This window comes from Acartia tonsa, chromosome 13, assembly GCF_053477335.1.
Source record: "Acartia tonsa isolate MP-2025a chromosome 13, ASM5347733v1, whole genome shotgun sequence".
In the NCBI taxonomy this organism is placed as follows: Eukaryota; Metazoa; Arthropoda; class Copepoda; order Calanoida; family Acartiidae; genus Acartia; species Acartia tonsa.
In genome coordinates, this window is record NC_137272.1 from 33172000 (window position 1) to 33197170 (window position 25171).

Below are 25171 nucleotides of genomic sequence, written 5' to 3' on the forward strand. Positions count from 1 at the left end.
TTTTCCTCCTCCTACCTTAAGTAAAGTGCCCCTAGATACTTCTAGGGGCGTAGCCGCTAGTCTTATGTATAAAGGCATAAGAAGGCAATTTCCCTTTACAATAGTAACAGGATGTCTATCTATCTCTTGAACTAAAGGATCTCCTTAGCAATCTCATTTACAGTGCAGCTTCTCATCAGTCCTGGGAGGGTTTATAAATATTTTTGGGGAGGGTACCACCACCCTTCCAGGAGAACTCGCCCCTAGAAATGATGCCCCCCCCACCCCAAGAAAAAAAGAAGAGATTACTTTTCATTTTAAAACTAAAATAAAAAAGGAAAGAGGCATAATAGATTTTGCCGAATATACCAAAAACGAAATTAGTTCGAAAAAAATCACGAAACCTATACTTGATTTAGCTATTGTTGGGCGTCAACACACAGAAAATTGACGACCTTTTTACCTGCCCCTCAAATATTATTTTAGATTTATTTCGCTTGACCTTATTCCTGACAAGTTTGTACATTAGAGTAAAACACTAGAGGGAGAAAGGGTTAAATAACTGTATCTCCCCATCACAATCGCCTTGTGCAACTTTTCTATTAGGCCATTGAAATCAACCAATGGTGTGGCTTATAACACAGTCAAGTAGCAGAAGATAGTTTAGAAGCGACAAAAGAGGTCTTTGAAAAAGGAAGGGAGGTAGTTGTCTGTACATACATCTATACTATAGATCTGTTGTTATGTATCCAAAGTAAAAGAACTCGCAAACCGCTAAACAGTACACAGATAAAATAAACACAAATATTTGACAAAATTCTATTAATATAATAAAATAATTACAATAAGTTAAGTAACTAATAATTATAAATTTATTAAATATGATTATTTCATAAACATTTATCACAATTAAGCAGAACGAATTTTTATTTTTCTACTGAAACTAATATGAAAAATTAAAAATCAATAACATCAGTCTTAGTAAAGCAATACTTTTGTTTATACCAGCTGATAAGCCCCTCTACCCCCCCCCCCCCCATTTCTAAATTCAATTTTTTTTACATAATTTTGTGTAGGGGTAATTTTTTTCTATAGGTGATTTCTCTTGGGAGGGTGTGGTGCTTCCCCAAAATAGTTATAAACCTCTCCAGGACCTATGTGAAGCTTCACTGTAAAACGGAGAACCATATCGGTTCAGCGGTTAGCGAGAACCTTCAGTACACACAGAGAACCTCTTACTTTATATAAAGATATAATAACTCTGCCATTTTTGTTTTAAATTTATAATTATATCCTTGAAGGGCTACACTTTTTAACATAACCAAGCCTAAGGTCAAACAACGAATGACTACATTCCCCTTTTTTCTGATTTATTTTAAAATAAGGGGGGTGGAGGCATAGACGTCCAAGGGGGGGGGGGGGTAAAGTGGGGTTTACCCCCCCCCCCCAAACGATTTTTTTTTACATTTCACCCCCCCCCCCCTCCATTTAAAATTTACCCTACCTTCGGGGTGCCTACAGTTTTGGGGGGTAAATACCCCCGCCTCCCAAACAGGAAGTGGTATTTCCCCCCCCAAACAGTTTTGGGGGGGAAATACCCCACCCCCCAAGCAAATTTCCCCCCCCCCTCAAAAAAAGCTTGGACGCCCCTGGGTGGAGAGGTGTTTTAGGTACTCGACTACACAAGACAGACACTGAGGGAAACCACCTAATATTAAAACAAACACTGCTTGTGAAAATTGTTAACATTATCTTATGCTATTCATTTGAATATGGACGGATTTATTTGATTATCAGTCTAACAATATTTTGTTTATCGCATCGTATTATAAACAGCTTCCCGCGGATATAAAAAGGCACAATTATTATATTAAAACTAGTTTTAATATTACTATTGTACATTTTTATATTCGTAGAAAACTGGATATAATACGATACGATGCATGGTTTTTCAGTAAGGCTTGGAACCGGTTCTAATCCAGCAGATATTAATCGGTTTCGAAGCCATACTGGAATAATATTCTCAATATAAAACAATTTCGAATACTACTTTTCAGTTAAAAATTTAATCCTATTTTAACTAGCTATAAAATAATATTACAATATTAAAATAATATCATTTTCAGCATGGTTCCGAATCCAAATTATTTATCCTTGGTTCAAACCGGTTATGACAAATACTGATAACATGTATAGTATCGTAATAAAGATAATAATCCGCGGATAGTACAGTGAAAAATCTAGTTTTGCCGGCAAAGGACTTAGGCCCCTAGAGCCAACAAAACAGGAATCTATCCTAAAATTTTCTAATTTAATATCTACGGAAAACTGTCTGTATATCAATGTGATAACTGATAATTAAACATTCCTTGCAGCAAAATAGATTTTCTATAGTTGAACTTCATTTATCCTTGGAAAAGATGAATTTGATCAGAGCTAAACTTGAAATCATCCTTCAATAGCCTAAAATAAAACTTTTCATCCTTAAAATAAAGAAACAGGATGTCTGTCTGTTTGTCTAGTTAAAATTATAATGATCTCCTATACGTAGTATATTTACTACTAGCGGCTACGCCCCTAGAGGCCTCTAGTGACACTTTAAATGTTTTTTTAAATATCTAAAATATGTCTATTGCGTTAGACGTTTATGTTTGCGTTGAACACTCTTTCTAAAATCGAGAACGTAAAAAAAATTCAATTTTAAAAAAAAATTTCTCTTGGGAGGGTGGTGGTACCCTCCCCCAAAATAGTTAAAAACCTTCCCGGGACATATGAGAATCTACCCTGTTAAGGAGAACCCGATCGGTTCAGCGGTTAGCGAGATCCTTCGGTACAGACACACTGACACACAAACAAACATCCTGTTACTTTAGTATAAGGATTCCAAAATGTTTCCTAGCTTAATTTTCTATAACAGTTAAAATTTAGAATGTTCATAGAAATTTTGGATCAAGTGCAGTTCACGGTAAAATGTTCCTAGTAACGAATATTTCTAAAATCAATGGATTTAAAGGCTTCTAGCGGCCAAACGGTGGAACGTATACATAGATTATGCGCGCACAAATTAAATATTAACCGACAAAAGAAGACCTGTAAATAATCTGAAATAGTCATTAATCAAATATACACACAGTTATCTCGCAGTGCACATAAATGCGCAAAATAGACTTCTTGTATGCATTCCTTGTGCATCATTGGATCTTGGCTAGTACAGATTATTCTTCTTATGCCGCTTTCCAGTGTGTAGGCTTGATATGTATGTTCAGCCGTTTGGCAGCTAGCAGCCTTTACAATTCATAGATTTTTGGGGATTTAGTTCTACAAACCTGTCGACAATTGAAAACTTATTATTTCCGCTATTTTTACCTTTCAGCTGTAGAAACAAAGCCTTTAGGACCACAAATACATGCTAATCTTGGGTCGTTCTGAAAATATTAGCAAAATTAAACATTAGATATTACTTATTGTAAATTTTTTTTTTTGATAGTAAGAGGGTCATTTTTTTCAAGTATTATTCACTAAGTTGTATGTTAGCGTTTAGTCAAATGCGCTGATTACGTCAAACTGTACTTAATTTTGACCATTTCATATATTATATACATATGGTCAAAATTAGGAACAGTTTAACTTAATAAGCGCATTTGATTAACCGCTTACACTAAACTTTACGAAAATACGCGAAAAAATTATCCTTTTAAGGCATACAAAACTAGTAGGTATATATTGGATATGTTAATATTAAAGGTTAGCTCATAAAGAAACATAATTTTTTAAGATCTTACAAATTGTTTCCAGTATGATTGCTCTCATATTGATATACTAGCAGCTACGCCCCCTAGAAGCCTCTAGGGGCACTTAAGGTAGGAGGGGAAAAAGTCGACCTCATCCCATTTTAAATTTGAGTTTCAAAAGAGTAAGTAAAATATTTTGGGGGGGAGGTGGGTGAATTCACCCTCCCCTAAAATAGTTAAAAACCTTCCCTGGACCTATAAGAAGCTTCACTATAAAAGAGAACGATATCGGTTCAGCGGTTAGCGAGATCCTAAGGGACAGACAAAAAACGCTTACTACTTTATATAATAGGATATCATTAAGTCCAATATCATCCATACAATATAGTAAAATGATCTGTGTGTGTGTGTCTGTCTGTTTGTACCGCATAGTCTCGCCAACCGCTCAACAAATATTGTTCTCTTTTACAGTCTAGCTTCTCATAGGTCCTAAGAAGGTTTAAAGCTATGTGGGGGGAAGAGAACCCGCCCCTAGAAAAAATGACCTCCCCCCCAATTTTCTTTAAAAACTACAAATGAAAATGGGAGATAGTCTCCCCCCCTCCCCTCTTCAAGCGTCCCTACACGCCTCTAGGGGGCGTAGCCGCTAGTAAACCAAAGACACTCTAACTTGTAATAAGACATAGAAACAACGAAGTTTGATTGTTCAAAGATTTTTTACTGTACCTGAGATGTTACTATCTTGGTCAAAAGATCTTTGCTGATTCGTCCAGTATATTCACTAAAAATAAAAATAAAAAGCTAGGGGGTGTTCATTTATTTAGAGATCTCTAAAAACATGATGTTTAGTATATTTAGAAACTTTCTACAAAGCTAATAAGTTAATAAGTTAACCTCCTTAACGGGTAAATCAAAGAAAAGATTTAAATTTTTAAAATAATTTTGGTCAATGTTTTGCTTTCTTCAATGCTCTCTATATTAATAAATGTATAAAATTGTCCAAAACATCGTGTTTTTAGGAATATCTCCAAATATAAATAAACCCCCTTTTGAACTATCTTTGTAGGTTATCTATAACTAGACAATATATTAAAAAGTTTTCATATTTAAGAGAGAAGGGGTAGGAAAATGGTCACGACAAAAGTCTAGGTACAAAATTTTGCTTATGATTAAAGTTTGGCTAAGTTTGGCATTAATAAAAACTAAGGGGGGGGGGGGAAGTTTGTACACTTATAGGAAATGAAATTTAGTACCAAAGTTTGGGAGGGTCGTATGGGCTTGTTTTTAAAGTTATCAACCTAATTCTTTTTGTAGGCTCTCTTACAAGACTTGATATACACGGAAAACTTTGAAAATTGAATTTCGGTACTTTCCTTCTAGGGGCTTGTGGAGCAAAAGACCCCCCAAAACACTAAAAATATGAGTTCTGACCTTATTTTTAAAGATATCGACCTGATTTTTTCTTTATAATACTTTTTTAACATACCCGAATCAACGAACCATTACAGATTTCATTTTTGGACTTTCCTTCTAGGGGCTTGTGGATCAAGAGACCCCCAAAACACAAAAATATGAGTACTTGGCTTATTTTTGAAGATATCGACCTGATTTTTTTTTATAATACTTTTTTAACATAACCGAGTTAACGAACCATTACAGATTTCATTTGGGACTTTCCTTCTAGAGGCTTGTGGAGCAAGATACCCCAAAATCACAAAAATATGAGTACTGGGCTTATTTTTGAAGATATCAACCTGCTTTTTTTATATAAAAATAATATTTTAACATACCCGAATCTACGAACCATTACAGATTTCATTTTGGGACTTTCCTTCTAGGGGCTTGTGGAGCAAGAGACCCCCAAAAATCATAAAAATATAAGTTGTGGGCTTCTTTTTTAAGATATCAACCTGATTTTTTATATAAAAATACTATTTTAACATAACCCAATCTACGAACCATTACAGATTTTATTTTGGGACCTTCCTTCTACGGGCTTGTGGAGCAAAAGACCCCAAAAACACTAAAAATATGAGTTCTGACCTTATTTTTAAATGTATCAACCAGATTTTTAGGAACACTTTTTTTTAACATAACCGAACTAAGAAACCATTACAGATTTCATTTTGGGACTTTCCTTCTAGAAGCTAGTGGGGCAAAAGACCCCCAAAAAATATTTTTAGAGATATTGAGCTGATTTTTTTTTCATGAAAACTTTTTTCACATGTTTGAACTAGGTAGCCACTAATAATTTCATTTTGGCACTTTCCTTTTAGGGGAAAGTAGGGTAAAACACCTCCAAACCAAAATAAATTGAGTTCTCAGGTAATCTTAAAAAATAAGCTCAGAACTCCGAACATAACCAAATTAAGAAAACATTACAGATTTCATTTTGGGACTTTCCTTCTAGGGGCTAGTGGAGCAAAGATTCCAAAACCACTAAAAATATGAGTTCTGAGCTTATTTTTAGAGATATCAACCTGATCTTTTTAAAATAATACTTTTTTAACATAACCGAACTAAGAAACCATTAATGATTTCATTTTGGGACTTTCCTTCTAGGGGCTTGTGGAGCAAAAGACCCCCAAAACACTAAAAATATGAGTTCTGAGCTTATTTTTTAAGATAACCTGAGAACTCATTTTATTTTGTTTTGGAGATGTTTTACCCTACTTTCCCCTAAAAGGAAAGTGCCAAAATGAAATTATTAGTGGCTACCTAGTTCAAACATGTGAAAAAAGTTTTCATGAAAAAAATCAGCTCAATATCTCTAAAAATATTTTTTTGGGGTCTTTTGCCCCACTAGCTTCTAGAAGGAAAGTCCCAAAATGCAATCTGTAATGGTTTCTTAGTTCGGTTATGTTAAAAAAAGTGTTCCTAAAAAAATCAGGTTGTTATATTTAAAAACAAGGATGACAACATCCATAAAAGCGAAGCTCTGAAACGGTAGGACAAACGGACATTAACACTTGTGTAATGTCAGAACTGAATAATCAGAATGCGAATGTATAAGAGTTAAAGCAAAATTGTAAGTAAATTTGTTGAAAAACTGCTTGATACAAGATAATGATTATGGACATACTTACATTTTTAGGACTTGATTATAGAGTTGCTTCGCTTATAATATTGTACTTTGTTGTCCCAGGAATCAGTATACCAAAAATCAGACCAATCGGATAATTAGGTCACATACAAATTTGTTGTTAAAAATGTAAAAAAAATCAACATGTTTAAAATGGACGTACGGACATTCTGGTAATGATTATAGAGTTGCTACGCTTTCTAACTCGTACCTAACTATTACAGGAATCACCATGCAAAATTTGAAATCGATAGGACAATTCTAACATGCATAAATTAACGAAAAAAAACTATTTAAAAAAGTAAAAAAATCAACATGTTTAAAATGGACGTACGGACATTTTGGTAATGATTATAGAGTTGCTACGCTTTCTAAATCGTACCTAACTACTAAAGGAATCACAGTGCAAAATTTGAAATCGATAGGACAATTCTAACATGTCTAAATTAACAAAAAAGCTATCCGTTACGGACGGACGGACGGACGGACGTACGGACGGACCGACCCTAATTATAGAAAAGCTTCGCTTTTAATAAGGTCAGAACTCAAATTTTTAGTGTTTTTGGGGTCTTTTGCTCCACAAGCCCCTAGAAAGAAAGTCCCAAAATGAAATCTGTAATGGTTCGCAGATTCGGTTATGTTAAAATAGTATTTTTTTATTATATAAAAAAATAAGGTTGATATCTTAAAAAAGAAGCCCACAACTCATATTTTTATAATTTTTGGGAGTGTCTTGCTCCACAAGCCCCTAGAAGGAAAGTCCCAAAATGAAATCTGTAAAGGTTCGTAGATTCGGTTATGTTAAAATAGTATTTTTATATAAAAAATCAGGTTGATATCTTTAAAAATAAGCTCAGAACTCATATTTTTAGTGTTTTTTTGGGGTCTTTTGCTCCACAAGCCCGTAGAAGGAAAGTCCCAAAATAAAATCTGTAATGGTTCGCAGATTCGGTTATGTTAAAATAGTATTTTTTTATTATATAAAAAAATAAGGTTGATATCTTAAAAAAGAAGCCCACAACTCATATTTTTATAATTTTTGGGAGTGTCTTGCTCCACAAGCCCCTAGAAGGAAAGTCCCAAAATGAAATCTGTAAAGGTTCGTAGATTCGGTTATGTTTTTAAATATTATTAAAATTTATTTTTGTGTTTTGGGGGTCTCTTGCTCCACAAGCCCCTAGAAGGAAAGTCCCAAAATGAAATCTGTATTGGTTCGTTAATTCGGTTATGTTAAAAAAGTATTATAAAAAAAATCAGGTCGATATCTTCAAAAATAAGCCCATTACTCATTTTTGTGTTTTGGGGGTCTCTTGCTCCACAAGCACCTAGAAGGAAAGTCCCAAAATGAAATATGTAATGGTTCGTTGATTCGGGTATGTTAAAAAAGTATTATAAAGAAAAAATCAGGTCGATATCTTTAAAAATAAGGTCAGAACTCATATTTTTAGTGTTTTGGGGGGTCTTTTGCTCCACAAGCCCCTAGAAGTAAAGTACCGAAATTCAATTTTCAAAGTTTTCCGTGTATATCAAGTCATATAAGAGAGCCTACAAAAAGAATTAGGTTGATAACTTTAAAAACAAGCCCATACGACCCTCCCAAACTTTGGTACTGAATTTCATTTCCTATAAGTGTACAAACTTCCCCCCCCCTTATCGCGTTCATAAGCAGAAATATAAAAGAATTAATGCGCTAAAGCCTGACTCACAAACAGAGAATCTAAGCTTTAAAAGATATACTAAACATGTTTTATAACAGGTCTGCTAAAACTGCCTAATTGTTAATAAAGAGGTATTTGCACGAAATGCATTTAAACTTTAATTAGTAAACTTAACTACATATTTAATGGTTTAAAATACATACATAGGCGTCCAAGGGGGGGGGGGGGGTAATGGGGCGATTATCCCCCCCAAACGAATTTTTTTCATTTTACCCCCCCATTTAAAATTTAGGAGGGGGTATTTACCCCCCCAAACAATTTTGGGGGGGTAAAATGTTAGAAAATTTCTAACAAAAAAAAATTTTGCGCGCTTCGCGCGCATTTTTAATACTAAATTTTTGATAAAATTTAACTTACCCCCCCCAAAAATTTTACCCCGGGGGTAAATTTTTTTTTGGGGGGGGGTAAACAAATTTTATCCCTGCCAACAGATTTCAGGAGGGGTAATTACCCCCCCAAGCAAATTTACCCCCGGCTTCGCGCGCCATTTTACCCCCCTCAAAACCGAATTAACCCTCCCTTTAAAAAATCTAACCCCCCCCCCAAAATAAAAAGCTTGGACGCCCCTGAATACATACATAGGTCATATATTTCAAAGAATTTCAATTTTCTACCACGTAGTTTTAAAAATATAGAGACTTGAAAATCGTTTTCGTATAATATATGCAACTTATATGGCTGTTTTTATTTTCATAAGAACAGTATGCCGGCTATTCTAGTGGTGCCTAATTATTAAATATTTATTGTAATACAATATTACATATGTTAGACTGTTATTATTTCAATCAGTTGTAATCTAAAATGCACCATGCAACTATCCCTTTTATAAGCATTTGTCTGCGAAGTTGGAAGTGTTGCTGAATATTTCAATTTACACATCATAACAATAATACTATATTAATGTCAAACTTTGTATGAAACCATTTTCCACGTATAATAAAATCGTTGCAACTGTACAACACAAAATAAACGATAGCCCTTAAAATGCATTGTTTTAAAATAAAGTGAAAATAAGGGGGGGAGGTTACTTTTAAGGTTAGGATATATTGGGTACTGGTTAGCTCCGCAGGTTTTACGAATGAGAAAAAATACCTAACCCCTTAGGCTTAGGTAATTCCAATTTACGTCAAAAAAAAAAAAAAAAAAATAAAAAAAAAAAATAAATAAATGGAGGGGGTTGGGGGGAATTCAGTAATCGATAGGCGTATTTTATTAAGAACATCCCTATGATACTTTGGCTACCGTGTTTATTCACAATTATTCAAACAATGCAGATGTAATAAAACATTGAAATCGCATCGAAAGGAACAGATTCTACGAGGAGTTTTATTTTATGTATTTTGGACTTGATAAAAGCTTTTGATTAAATTGAAAAATTAAAAAAAACATTATATCTCATTTAATTATTATTTAAATATAATATTACCTTTTTTCAGAAGACATATTTTCTTCGGAATAAATATTAATAAATTGACAAGAATTTTCTCTTTTGGCGAAAAAATGCTCCAACCTTTGTTTCCACATAACATCCTACATATTTTAATACACAATTGTAGTTATTTATCATATCCTATTATAGACAGCTTCCCAAGGATATTAAAATACAAAATATAAGATTAAGATCAGTTATGTTAGGCCCAAGGGGCCGAAGGCCTTTTCTAACAAAACTGGGATTTTATAATTTTTATTTCAATATTCATAAAATATTGTATGTAATACGAAGCTATACATGATTTTTCAATATGACTCAGTAACAGTTATTTATTGGATTCAAAGTCATACTTGAAAATAGATTCTGCCATTTAATCGATTTCAATTCTAGAATGTTTTTTTATGTGTTATATAAAGTGAATCTACTGTATGACTTACATGTCTATCCGTCCGTGAGTCTGTAACTGTTAGCAAATTTATTTACTTGAAAGCAAACCTTATATGAAAGTAACAGGAAAGTAACCTGGACCGATATGGTTTTCCTTTACAGTGAAGCTGGAATGTTTATAACTAAATTTGGGGATGGTACCTCAACCTCTTCAAGAGAAAACGCACCAACCCCCCTTATATGTAGTAAAACTTTTTCTATTGAACCCTCATCATTTAGGTCATGCACCTAACATACTATTGTAGTATATACCAGCCAATCAAACTTAATTGTGTATTTTTTGCCTGACTAGTCTTATTAAAGTTGAGAAGATAAATTTTGGTTGAACTTGAAATTTCTGGTAGGATGCTCATCATTGGGGTTATACCTGAAAAAAAAAACATTGATCTCAAGGGATAAAACAATATACGATATATTGATATTCATCCCCAATGATTATAAACAAAATTACCTACTCCTCTAAAATAATTATTGGTAAAAAAGTTTGAACATTGTAAGATTTATAATAAATCAATCTTTTACAAAATGCAGTATACAAAATTATTAATATTATAATAATGATAATTATCAGTTGTAACACAAAATAAAGCTTTAGGGAACCAGTGTATTTTACATTCCAGTATCCCCTCCCTTCCTCCCCTGGGTAATGTTAGTAATTCTCCCATTAAATTCAAAGCCAATGTTGTATGAAAAATTATATCACTATTTACTAGAGCGTAGGGCTAACCTAAACTAATCTATAATACAAAGTAGAATGATGTCTGTCCGGTAACCACTGAACCGATCGGATTCTACTCTTCAGGGAATATACCTACTGGTCCTGTGGTGGTTTTAGGCTATTTTCTTGGGGGGTGGGACACCCCCAACCTCCCCCCCAAAACTAAAAATTCCCCCCCCCATTTTTTTTTGCTGGTTTTTGATTTCCTTGGTCCTTTTACGAATTTTGCCTAATTTTTTTTTGATCTTCTCTTGGGGCAAAGTCCCTAGAGGATAGGGGCGAAGCCGCTAGTCTATCATAAACCAAACCAAACCTAATCTATGGCTATTTTCTAAAAAGGGACAATTCAACGCTTATTAATCTAAAAAGTATCTATTCTGTGTTGAAATATATTTTTTTCTTTTGTACCTAAATATCTTTATCTCCTAATAATGTAAATGTTTTAATATTTTTTAGTAAGCATCATGGAGGGAGGGGACATTGGAATGTTTAATACACTAGTCCCCAAAGTTTTATAATAAAGTTTTCTTATTCATTGCCTTAACAACTTTGAGGACATTAGTGAATTTTGATTGGTTTGTTCATTAAGTTGAGTGTCCAACGTTTCAACCACTAATTCTAATATACAGAAGAGGTAATTTTGTGTATCATCATTGGTGATATACATTTATTATTCAGCCATTGTCTTATCCCTTTAGATCCCTGTGAATGCTACTATTAAGATTATTGCCAGTATAATCTTATTAAAACCAAATACCAACAAATTGCACATAAAAACTCTTGGATAGTGGCATAGAAACAGGAATAGGGCAACCGAAAGAAAAAGAGTATCTCGTATCTACTTTTTTGATAGTTATCTTAGATAAGGGTCTTTTAACCCTTTACAGTCGGGCCCCTTGCCGCACCTTAATCAGTCGGGGGGGGGGGGTGGCGTTCAACGCCCCCCCCTATTATCTCAGTTCCTATTAGAGCTAGAGGGCTAAAATTTTTTGTGCAAGTCCCCTGTGTCATGATGAATTTTCGACCTTAAGTAAGTCAAGGTCAATTTTCGCTTCATTCACCCTTTTATTTAACAACCTTTGTTTTTAGGTCCTTTTTTACTTAAAAATTTCAAACGGCTGTAATTTTTTTATTTTTGAAGCTAGAAGAAAATTTTTTTTGCAGAAAATGTTTATTTTTATGTAAATTTTATGTTTGAAATATCAAAACATAAATTTCAGCGGCCGCAGCTGTACTTGGCAGCTGCCAGCCACCGCAGTCGGCGGTCGGCGGGAAAACGGCGGCGGATCTTTATGAAATTTAATACATTATGTAGACATGTAAGAAAAGCTTAAGTTTAAAATTTGAAGTCTCTAAGTCAAAAATTGCGGCCACAGGAGCCTTTTAAAGATTTCTGGAGACCTGGAGGATCAGGACCTGCAGGATCATACCTGGAACCTGAAATTGACTTGAACACCTGTATTTAATATGAGGATGTACTACTAGAGGATATTTTAGTATTTTGGTAAGATAAAATGCTTTGTTTAAGTCAAAAAAAATATTTTTGATCTTTACCTGGATGACCCTGCCAGGTTTGCTGGCATCCTGTGCCCGCCAGGATGGAGATATTCAAAAAATTCCAACTCTCAGTTATGTGTCATACCCAAACTTAAAAAGTCAAGCAGTTTGGGCTCTTTATCTTTCACACACATAAAATGAGATAGAAAAAACCGGAGGGGGGGGCGTTCAACGCCCCCCCCCCCCCGACCGTTAAGGGTTAAACATTGTCTGTCTGTGTATACCGAAGAATCTTGCTAACCGCTGAACCGATATAGTTCTCCTAAAATAGTGCTTCGCATGGGTCCTGGAAAAGTTTAAAACTAATTTGGAGAACATGTACCACCACCCTCCCAAGATAAATTAACCCTAACCCCCCCCCCCACACACACACAAAGTTGCGCTAAATGCCTCTATAGTTGTAACCGCAAGTGCAATAACAAAAGGTAATTATAATGATCTTTAATGACTAAACAGATAAAATACAAATGAATATTTTTAATTGCAAAAAGTGTTTTATTATTCTTAGAATCCCTCACATTATCTGTCTGTAATGCATTATATGTAATAAATGTTTATTTAGAAATTATGCTTTTTTTAAGTATAATTTTCCCTGACTACATGTTAGGTTTATACAGTTTTTGATATAACTACAATCATAAGCAATACTTTTCTGCCATAAGAATTTTATATTATAACCGTTTTATTTAAATTTTAGTTTAAAGCTAAACCAACATCTTACCATGCACACTACCCCGTCCCGGATTTTAAAAATTTTGTTAAAATTTTTGCCCCCAGCCAAAATATGGTTGATTTATGCATAAAAATGACCCATGCAAAATATTTTTTCTGTAATGCAAAAATTGCGACGGTACAAGCACTGCAAAGTTTTTAAAATCTGCAAAAAACCTTGTTTTTATGGCATTTTTGGGGCTTTTGTACCATCCCAATTTTAAAGATTTTTACAAAATTTCAATTCACGTGTGTTGATATATACCTGAAATTTACCAAAAAAAATGGGGGCAGTCTCAATTATAACATATGAAGGTGTAGCAAGTAATCTTCCAAATACAAAATTGTCAAATTGCATACATATATAATAGGGTTGGGCCGGATACTTTTTGGACGGATATTGGATATCTGGCTGATGTATAATGCTGGATATCCGACATCTGGCCAGATATATAGCAAATATCTGGTAATTTGGCCGGATATCTGGTTATTCGGCCGGATATCCGGTAATTTGCCGTATACCAAATATGTTGCATTATAAATCATCCGGCTAAAAAATTATCCGGCCTACCTCTATTATATAAGTATGAAATTTGTTTGATACACAAAACTATCCCTTCTGTAGATTAAACTTAGCGGTTGAAACGTTTATACACTTAACTTAATAAACCAACCAATTAAAATTCAATAAAATTCTCAAAAGTTATTAACCTAATGAATTAGAAAAACAATTATAAAACTTTGGGGACAAGTGAAATAAACAGTCCAATTTCCCCTCCCTCTCTGAATTATACCAGAGTGTACCAAAAGTCTAATAATAACTAGGGAGGCAGAGCACAATGGGCTGTTAATTACACTAGTCCCCAAAGTTTTAAAAACTTTTTCATTTGTTTGCTCAACAACTTTTTGATTGTTTGAATTTTTAATTGGTTTAATAAGACGTTCCAACCACCTATTGTAATCAACAGAAAGGGTAAGTTTGTGTATAATCATGGGGTATAAACGTCCATTTATCAACCATTGTCTTCTCTATCTAGATCCCTGTACCCAAAGTCTAATAATAACTGGAACACTTATATTTTTATTACATAACAAGAAATAACATGTTATTCAAGAATCTAAAGGGATAGGACAATGTCTAATAAATTGATGTACATCCCCAATAATGATACAAAAAATTATCCCTTCTGTAGATTAAGACTAGAAGTTGAAACTTTTAAACACTCAACTTAATAAATCAACCAAATAAAATTTACTGAATTTCCCCAATGTTTTAACCCAAATATAAGAACACCGTTATAACACTTTGGGGACTAATTTAATAAACAGCTCAAGGTCCCATCCCTCCCTGAACTATACAAGAGTGATCACATGTCTAATAATAACTAGGGAGGGAGTGGACATAAAGCTGTTTAATACACTAGTCCCGGAAGGTTTATAATAACATTTTTTTTTATTTCTTGGCTCAACAACTTTGGAGACTTTTATTGAATTTTAATTGGTTGGTTCATTAGGTTTAGTGATCAAACGTTTCAACCACTATGTAATCAACAAAAAAGGGTCTGTTTGTGTATCATCATGGGATATACAAATAAATTTATCACTCATTTTTATTACATAACAAGAAATAACATGTTACTGAAGGATCTAAGGGATAAGACTATGGCTAATGAATTGATGTACATCCCCATTAATAATACACAAAATTAACTTTTCTGTAGATTAAAATTAGTGGTAGAAACGATTGAACACTCAAATTAATAAACCAATCCATCAAAATTTATTGAAAGTCCCCAAAGTTATTAAGTCAACGAATAAGAAAAGGTTATTTTCAAACTTTTGGGACTAGTGTATTAAACGACCTATTTTATCCAACCTATTTCTGATACTTATTAAATGCAAATCTTTTCTATAATATGAGTCTGAACGAACTCCGTAAAGGTTAGCTCATTTATTTAATCTAAGCAAGTTGAAATTTTTTGATTGAAAACTTTGGTTGATGATTCCTGTAACAATAAGGGTTTAGAAAGTGTAGCAACTCTGCAATCGGTACTTCTGCTTTATAGCTTTAGTTTTTGATATATTAAGACGTAAGTTTAATGCAAATTATTGCCAGTTTCCCAAGTGCCAAGTCGAGCACATACAACCCCCCCCCCCCATCTCCCGACCTTGAAAAAAGGAAGGGATACTTTCTAGTTTGTTTCTTAATTATATAAGGTCAGGTTAGGATAGTTTATATTTGGTACCAGGGACCCTTGCAAGTTAATATAAGGAGGGAGGGGTTGTCAGTGATCAAAAGACACTTTGAGGGAAAGCACCGAACATCTTTTTTAAGCTAAGACATCTTTTTCCAAAATTAACAGAGATAAACTAAAATAAGTGGTAATAACTGAAACATTCCCTGGATCTATCAGTAACTTTACTGTAAAGAAGAAACAATTGCATACATATATAATAGGGTTGGGCCGATACTTTTTTGGCTGGATACCGGATATCCGGTTGATTTCTAATGACAGACAATCGTTATATGGCAAATTACTGGATATCTGGCCGAATAAAAAAACATCAGCCGAATGACCGGATATCTGTCCGAATAACCGGATATCCGGCCAAATAACCGGATATCCGGTCGAATAACTGGATATCCGGCCAAATAATATATATTTGCCGGATATCCGGCATTATAAATCAGCCAATTATCTAGTATCCGTCCAAAAAAGTATCCGGCCCAATCCTATTATATATGTATGCAATTTGACAATTTTGTATTTGGAAGATTACTTGCTACACCTTCATATGTTATAATTGAGACTTGTACCGTCGCAATTTTTGCATTACAGAAAAAATATTTTGCCTGGGTCATTTTTATGCATAAATCAACCATATTTTGGCTGGGGGCAAAAATTTTAACAAAATTTTTCAAATCCGGGACGGGGTAATGCACACCATTTTTTTTCTTTTTCTATCTTAATACATTCCCCCCCCCCCCCCCCCCCGGCTGTTTAGGGGTAGTGCATCAATGCGCTTATTTTTTTGCCAAGGGGTTGGCTATAACTCTATAGCTAGCTTAAACACTTTTGTGGTTTATTGATATGATTGGGAAAGGGTAGTTCAAACAAACAATGTCGAAACTGTAAATCTACAGAATAGATAATTTTGTTTATCATTAGGTATTAGGAATGAACATCATTTCATAGTCCATTATTTTATCCCTTAAGATCTCTAAAATTACTTCTAAAATTGTCATCCTTGTTTTGTATAATACAAGGGGGGGGGGGGGGGTTTTAACGCAACCATCTCGTAATCAATGTATAAATGGCACTTAGAATTCGAATTTCGATCTAAAATTTTGCATGAATAATCCTTGGTAGGTCTAGTTTCCCTAAATCGAACAAAAAATTGGAAAAGTAACGGCTAACGGCTGCCGGCTCAGCCGTTTAGCCGTTTTAAGGTTTTTTAAGGGCAAAATTATCGAAAATAACACCAATAAACTTTTTAAAAATTTTTTAGTACCAACTGTTTAACTGCTAGAATCGACTAAAAAAGGCTGGTAGAAGCTATAAAATGCCAAGAGTATCATTTTTAGACCGAATAATGTAATATTATCATTCAAAAAGTTGATTCCTCCGTATTTAATGATGGATTTGCCCTGAAAATAGCCGAAAACCGACTTAACGGCTGAGCCGCCAGTCGTTACTTTTTCCAACTTTTTATTCGATTTAGGGAAAATAGACCTACCAAGGATTACTCATGCAAAATTTCAGATCGAAATTCGAATTTAAGTGCCATTTATTTTATACATTGATTACGAGATGGTTGCATTAACCCCCCCCCCCCCTTACACAGAGACAATAATAAATAGGAATAGCTGTCTTATTATTGCAAATATTATACTAAATACTCTTAGCTAATAAAATTAAATATCAGGGATCTAAAGGGATAAGACAATGGCCGATAAATTTATGTACTTCAATAATGATGATACACAAAAGCATCTCTTTAAATGTTTAAACACTCAATTTAATGAATCATCCAATAAAAATTCACTGAAGTACCCAAAGTTGTTAAGCCAACGAATAAGAAAACGTTATTATAAAACTTTGGGGACTAATGTAATAAACAGTCCATTGTCAATAATAAAAAAAAACAATAGAGGGTCATTTTTTTGGAAGGCTTCACCCCAGAGTGTGTTGGGGGTTCCTCCCATAGCTTAAAACCACCGCCGCAAGACCAGTATAGTAGCTATATTCCCTGAAGTTGGTTTATGAGATCTAAACTTTCCTACAGACGGACAAACAGGCAGACATTATTCTTTTTTATATTATAGATCATAAAACAAACCTGTGCCCGCCGCCAAAAGATAGATTGTACTTGTTTCCAACTTTTCTGTTGTAAAATCTCCAGTGTAGTCGCTAATCTCCATTTCATCGCCTATATATATTTATTACACAACCTTTATCTAGAAGTCTTAACTAATTGCACAATAAGTAATAGTTATTTCTCGCATCGTATTGTAAACGGCTTTCCGCGGATATAGAATGTACAATTAATTATAAGATTAAAACTAGTTTTTTAGCCCCAAGGTGCCAAAGGCACCGGCTAAAAAACTGGTTTTAATCTTATAATTGTACATTTTTATATTCGTAGAAAGCTGGATATAATACGATGCTAGACATAGTTTTTTCGTATGGATGAGAACCGGTTCCTATCCACCGGATTCGAATGAATACGAAAAAGTTGTTTCCAGTATGGCTTCAAATGTGGTTAATTTTCACTGTATTAGACTACTGAAAAATCATGTGTTATATCGAATAAATAAAAACCCTAATCCCATAATATCAAGGACAGCTTTCCGCGAATCGTGAAATCAAAGTGTTTTAAAGATTAATTCCAGTTTTGTTGGCTCCTAGGTACGGGCCAACAGACTGATTGTATTATAATATCCGCGAAAAAATTCTCGGTAGCCGTCATGCACCTGATATAACAGCAGTATTTATAATTTCAAATTTCTTAATAAAGATAATGTCGTAATTTAATCTATTTGTCCTCGCTATCTTTGTAAAGAATTTGAGATTAAATTCTTGATAATAGGTAGTTTACTGGAAAATATTTTGTTCTAAAAAGCAGGGCTCGGCAGCCGCGCGTGAAAGAATGTTGATTTCTATGCAGCTAAATGGTTGTTTATGTGAGCTACCGAGCAAATTAAAATTGCTACTAAAAGATTTGTGTTAAAAAGCAAGGAATCTTTCTAAGTGAGAAACCTAAAATAAATGAAATTGAATAAATATTGAGACCTCTGGCGGCTCAATTTTTTAGTATTTTTTCTAGTAGTGATTTTCTTTGGAGGGTGAAAGTACCCTCTCCCAAAATCTTATAGTAATACCCTGGACCTACAAGTATCTTCACTGTAAAGGAGAACCATATCGGTTTAGCGGCTAGCGAGAACCTTGACTACAGACAGGCAGACATCATTCTGTTGCTTTTATATCAAGGTACTAGTTTATATAATACTTTAGTATAAGGATGACCAGTGGCTAGGCACCTAGAATCTAGGGGCTCTGTATTTGAAGATGAAGGAAAGAGCATCAAAAATAGCCTCAAACCTTCCAAGGCTTAAACAAAAACTCAATTAGTGAAGTGGTTAATCAGATCTTAAGCTACAGGCAAAAATTCTTGCTACTTTATATAATAGGATATAATATAAGTCAAACTTAATAGGATATAATATAAGTCAAACTTTACCAAGCATAAAATTACTTCTAATCACCTGAAGAAAAACGATTATTTCTCGGGCCAAAATCAAATCATACCTTTATTTAATTGATCAATTACAGGAGTAACGGCCCCGTCTTTGTAGATTTTTATCAGAAATTCTAAGCGTCTACCATTTTCATTTAAACCTTAAAAAAAAAAAAAAAGAAATCAATATTGACAGAAATACTGGGATCTTTATCCCTAAAACCATCCCTTCTATCTTTAGATTACAATCATTGGTCGACAAGTTTGGAACCATCCAAAAATATTTAATAACACGACCCAAAGTTTTGAGCAGACCCATTTATCACATGATTTAACTTTGGATACCAGAGTTTTTTACAGTCTGTTTACAATGTCTGCTTATGTCTGTCAAATAAGATCACTAAACTTTTATTTATATTACTTATTGTATGCTCCTAACATTAGATGACACAGTGATATGTCAATGTCACTAAAAAAGTATCAATAAACCTTCCCAAACAAAAACCAGTAAAACTGTTTAAATTGTTATACAAGCCCGACAGACTGACAAACGTATTATACAGTAGGTACACTCAAGAATCTAAAGGGATAAGAAAATGGCTGATAAATTGATGTAAATCCCCAATGATGATACACAAAATTACTTCTTGTGTAAAGTAAAATTAGTGGTTGAAATGTTTGGACACTTAACTTAATAAACCAAACAATCAAAATTCAATAATAGTCCCCAAAGTTGTTAAGCCAACGAACAAGAAAACGTTATAAAAAAACTTTGGGGACTTGTGTAATTAACAGCCCAATGTCCCCTCCCCCCTGAGCTATATTTCTAAAGTTTATAAAAACCTGAAAAGTTGGTGACAGGAGTGTAGCTTCTCGTTATTTCCATCCCTTCTAATATTTGCTTTATGTGAATATGTTGACCTAAAATAAAATGATGTAATTTTTTTGCGTATTTTCCATAAAGTTATGTGTTTGCTGTTCTTGTATGTTACATGAAATGTCATAATTTATAACAGTTTGACTTAATAAGCGCATTTAACTAAACACTAAACACACAACTTTACGTAAAATCCGCGAAAAAATGACCCATTTAGAAATGTTAGCACAATCACTGGAGCAGCCAAGAATATCCAAACTTATAAAACCAAAGAATAAAACAAAAATGTTTTAAAATAATTTTAAATCATTATATGTATCGAACAAAATAGTATAACTATGAATATTTTATTAAATAATTGTGTCTATTACCTAAAAAAAACATTCCATTGCAAAAAACGCGATATTGGGTTTGTTAAAATATCCATTTATTTGGCATTTTTCAAGAATGTCAAGCGTGGGAAAATTTTTCGAGTGTGGGAACCATTTAATTTGATTTAAATGGTACATATGATTTTCATTTAAATTCATTTTTAGGACCCGTGAGAAAATTTTTTTAACGTGAGAACCATTTAATTTTCATTGAATTTAATTTTTTGGAAGTGTGGGAAAAAACGGGAGAAAGAATATGTTTTAGTATAAAGAAATGTTCTATCAGTTTCAAACCTTTTCCATTCGATAGATCATACTGACTTTGGAAAAACTGTCAGACCGATTTTTGAAATTCAATCTGTGAAAAAAGATATTCAAGTTTTAATTTTTTGTTTTAAAAATATTATTTTACATGTATTGACGCCATCTTGGATTATGATAATTTTTTTTTGTTAGAAGATTTTTTTTCTAAAATATTTTTAAATAATTAACTTTTTACAATAAAAAAATCTTTGAACTTAAATTGACCAATAATTCAAAGATTTTTTCTCTATGATTTGGAAGATTTTTTATGATTTTTATTTTTAATGTCAAATAAAAACACAACAGTGAAAAAAATGAAAATTAAATGAAAAAACGTTTTATGATTTTATTCAAGAAATTATTTGCTAACATCACCTTTTTGTTGCAATAGAATGTTATTTAAGCAAACAAAATTTAGCATAAATGGATATTTAAATCCCTCGGTATTAAATGATGAGCTAACGCTCGATCATTTAATACCTTGGGATTTAAATATCCATTTATGCTAAATTTTGTTTGCTTAAATAACTCATTTAAAAATGTCGATTCAATCCAAATTTTAAAAAATAACCTTTTTATTATGCATGGAAAAAATGTTCATTTTAAAGGGGAAAATGTTATATATTTATCTGTTATAGTATAGCTTATCGGCCAAAAACTATAATTGCATCGTATTATAGACATCTTTCAACATATATCAAAATAAAACTTGTAAAACGGATATTAGTTTTATGATTTTTATTTTAATGTTCGTAGAACATTGTCTGTAATACGATGCTATATATGACTTTTTAATTCGAAGTCATACTGAAAAATTGTGTATCAACATTTTATTATATAGCAATTTTCTACTTTGGCAGATATGAGATAAGGAACACAACAAATTTCATAATTGCCTTGTTACCGACTGATTATCAAGATAAAAAATTATAGCTGCGATTTTCTAAAATATACTTTACCTGGTGGAACAATCATATGAGAATTATTTAGTGATGCTAACTGTAGGTATATAGTATCATGTGTAACTTTTTCTTTTACTTCTATCCTGTATTTTCTGTAGCTTACTTTCATATCCTTAATACAAAAAACAATATACTATTATAAATAGTATCATGTGTAGCTTTTTCTTTTACATCTATTCTGTATTTTCTGTAGACAACTTTCATATCCTTAAAACAAAAACAATATACTTTTTATATAAAGTAATAAGGTTTTTTTGTCTGTAGCGAAGAATTTTGCTAACCACAGTGTATTTTATAACTATTTTGGTGGAGGGTACCACTACCATTTCACCAAGAAAAAATTACCCCCTCCCATTTTTTGGGGGCAAGGGTCAATACCGACCAACCACCTCAGGTGCCACTAGAAGGCTCTAGGGCATGGCCGCTATTTCATATTAAAACATCATTAAAACAGACCATTATAATGGACCCAAAGGCAACAATGTCCCCAAAAATTAATGCAGACAACCAACCAGGGTAAACAATAGAAAAACATCAGGAGATTGAAATACAGAATAACTTTACTTATTTTCAGTTAACCTAGATTCCTTATTTGATTTGATTCTTTAGAGTTTAGATAACTACACTTCTTGAAACTAACCCTTTTATCACAGAAAATAGTTACCTTTACAAACCCAAACCAGTTGTGATCACTCTGAGGGACACCTAAAGACTGCCACCTTGCGGCAACATTCTTAACCAAACCAAGCTCCAACTTGCCCTGTCCGCTCAGCTTCATGCTATACTCGCTTGTGATTGGCTGATACAATTGATGATGGAATATGAAACCAGTTTTGTCAGAAAACAGACATATTACTCTGTTCAAAACATTCTCAGTTTCGATTTTTTAAAACTTACTAACTAGGTTGTCAACTGAGACTGTGGGGAAATAATTAGCGTAGGTGATCTCGTGGTATATCCCGTCCTAAAGGCTGTCAGTGTCCATGATATCAAATGCGATACTAAAGTCTAGAATATAGATGCTTCTAAGTACATCAAAAACTAAGCATAAACTATATTTATTTCAAAATTAATAAAAATATTTCTAATAGGTAGGTTATTACCTTTTTTTAAAATTATTTGAAATTAGTGGTGGCAGCTCCAGAGGTACTTAATTTTCTTTTAATTACCTTTTGGGGCAAGGCTTAGAGGCTAGGGGCAAAGTCGCTAGTTGTTATATAATACAATTGGAGAGGAAAAAGGAGTTAAATTATAAAAAGCTATATTAGTTTTGTAACGTTGCTAATAATCGAATTAAACAAAACATCCTTATTGAATACTAGTTGCTTCATCCCTAGCCTCTAGGGGAGTTGGGGGAGGCCAGGAAAATATCCTAACACCATCTGAAAAGTAAATCACATTCGTACAAGCAATTTCTAAGATCTTAAGCTGGGTTAGGATACAGAAAGCCCGACTCAGAAAGCCAGTAATAAACTTTTTGTTTCAAATTTCAGAAATCCCATAAATCTCAAGGCAAATTATTGGTAAAGATAATATTCAGTCAAAAATTAGCCGTCTATCATGAATAGCAGTAAAGAAATTTCCCCATACTGTTTCAATGGACAAAAAGACAGACAGACAAATGGAAAGATGGAAGGAGATTCTGTAACAGAAAGCAGCTTCGCTATTAAAACAAAGCCTTCGTTTCATCTATTATTATCTTTATACCATGCATAATAAAATATATGCTTTTACAACGTTATTGATGAATTAGTAACTTCTGTAACATAGAGCAGCTTTCCTATTAAATCAATGCCTTTATTTCATATTTTATAATCTTTAAACCATGCATAACATTAGTATTGCAGTTTCTACAGCAACATTTTTATATACACATTTTACATAATATTTATTTTTTTATAAAATATTTGTATTTTTTTTTGGCACAAAACAACATAACACATTTTGTACAAATTCTATCTATAATGCTTATGAGCGCTATTCCGGGTGTTCAACCCCAATAATTAGCCTTGAGACCTTCAAAATGAGGTGTGAAATTTAAGATCCCCTATTGCTGGGTAACTCAGGCCCGGGGTATCTGATATCTCGTTCCTTAAGCTTAAGACAAAAAAGAAACCTTACTGCTTTATATTATAGAATACTCAAACTAAGAATGTTCCTGAGATGTGTTGTAAAATTGTCTATAATAAAGTTATGCTTCTGTAGGCCTTTTCTGAAAAAATAACAGTTTTAGATTGTTGAAACCAAAACTAAAAATCAAAGGAACTCAATTAAAAAAAAAAGTTACATATATTTATTCTGTTTGCTAGTTTTTCTTTGTGTGTCAATAAATATAATATAATCTAATCTAATCCTCCCAATAATGATTCACATTTCTAACTCAACCATGGAACAAGAGACACATAAAAAAATTTGTGTATAGCTATCAGAAATCTTAAGGGATAAGACAATGGACGATAAAATGATATACATCTTCAATGATGATTAACATAATTACGCCATCTGTAGATTAAAACAATAAACTGAAAGGTTTAGACGCCGCTTAGAGAAACAAACACTCAAATCAAAAAAAAATTTTTTAGCAAACAAATCAGCTATCGTGGAAATACAAGGGGAGGGGGGGGGGAGGAGGGTTGTGCTAAAATTTCGTAAAGGTGCGAGTTTTAAGACTTAGAAACAGTGGTAGAGCGATTATATTCACTAAATATGTATAAATATATAATTTTTTTTGTCTATGGTTCAATTCAATAAGGAATACACATATTTAGTGAATAAATCGTTCTACTACTGTTTTACAGCCTCAAAACTCACACCACAAAACTCTCATAACTTATGGGCAGCACCAGGAATTTGTTTTTTTTTTGGGGGGGGGGAGGGGGATTTTCATGTTTGCTGGGGTGGGGGGTGTCTCACCCCCCAGGGAAATAGCTTAAAACCACCACAGGACCAATAGGTATATACCCTGAAGAGTAGAATCCGATCGGTTCAGTGTGGTTCCCGAGATCTTAAGGGATGGACGGACAGGCAGACAGACGGACAGATATCAAGCTACTTTGTATTATAGATGTCCCCTCACTCCCTAATAAGACATAAAAATTTGACACTTACCTTTTACAATAAATGTTAAGTGTGAGTTTGTCATCAGATTGAAAATAATCAAATGATGGTTTTTCTGGAGGCGCTGGTTGACATTTGCTCTGTTTGGTCACAGGACTTAGTTTGATTCATTATTGTAGAAAGATTCGAAACAGATCAATATCTGCTGGATTAAAAGCCGTGACGGAAAATAATTTATAGTATCGTTTTACAGAATTACATAATGTACAAAATCTCTTATTGTGCAATACCTTCTTTAATGGATTTCAAATGTATCAAAGTAATGGAAGTGTTTTTAATTTAATAATTAAACCTTTTTTGAAGATTTTTTTATATATTCCCAATACCTATTGGACGATTTTTTCATACAAAAACAATATTTAGATGTGTAGATACCTTTTTCAAACTAAGTTTTTCTATGGACAAGAAAGTCGTTGTTTAAAAGTAA

At 33.2% G+C, this 25171-nt stretch overlaps 1 protein-coding gene across 1 annotated transcript; it reads right to left on the reverse strand.

Annotated features, from left to right (window-relative positions):
- Window positions 1-1625: 1625 nt before the first annotated feature.
- Window positions 1626-24839, reverse strand: LOC145303853 (cytochrome b5 reductase 4-like). Its single transcript, XM_080145505.1, has 12 exons — window positions 24736-24839; window positions 23786-23839; window positions 22292-22484; window positions 21625-21739; window positions 19958-20035; window positions 19186-19275; window positions 17717-17806; window positions 10674-10756; window positions 9937-10040; window positions 4437-4491; window positions 3346-3404; window positions 1626-2442 (listed from the first exon to the last, which is right to left on the reverse strand). The coding sequence occupies exons 3-12, from the start codon at window positions 22403-22405 to the stop codon at window positions 2385-2387; spliced, it is 846 nt and encodes a 281-aa protein (XP_080001631.1). The 5' UTR covers window positions 22406-22484; window positions 23786-23839; window positions 24736-24839; the 3' UTR covers window positions 1626-2384.
- Window positions 24840-25171: the final 332 nt, after the last annotated feature.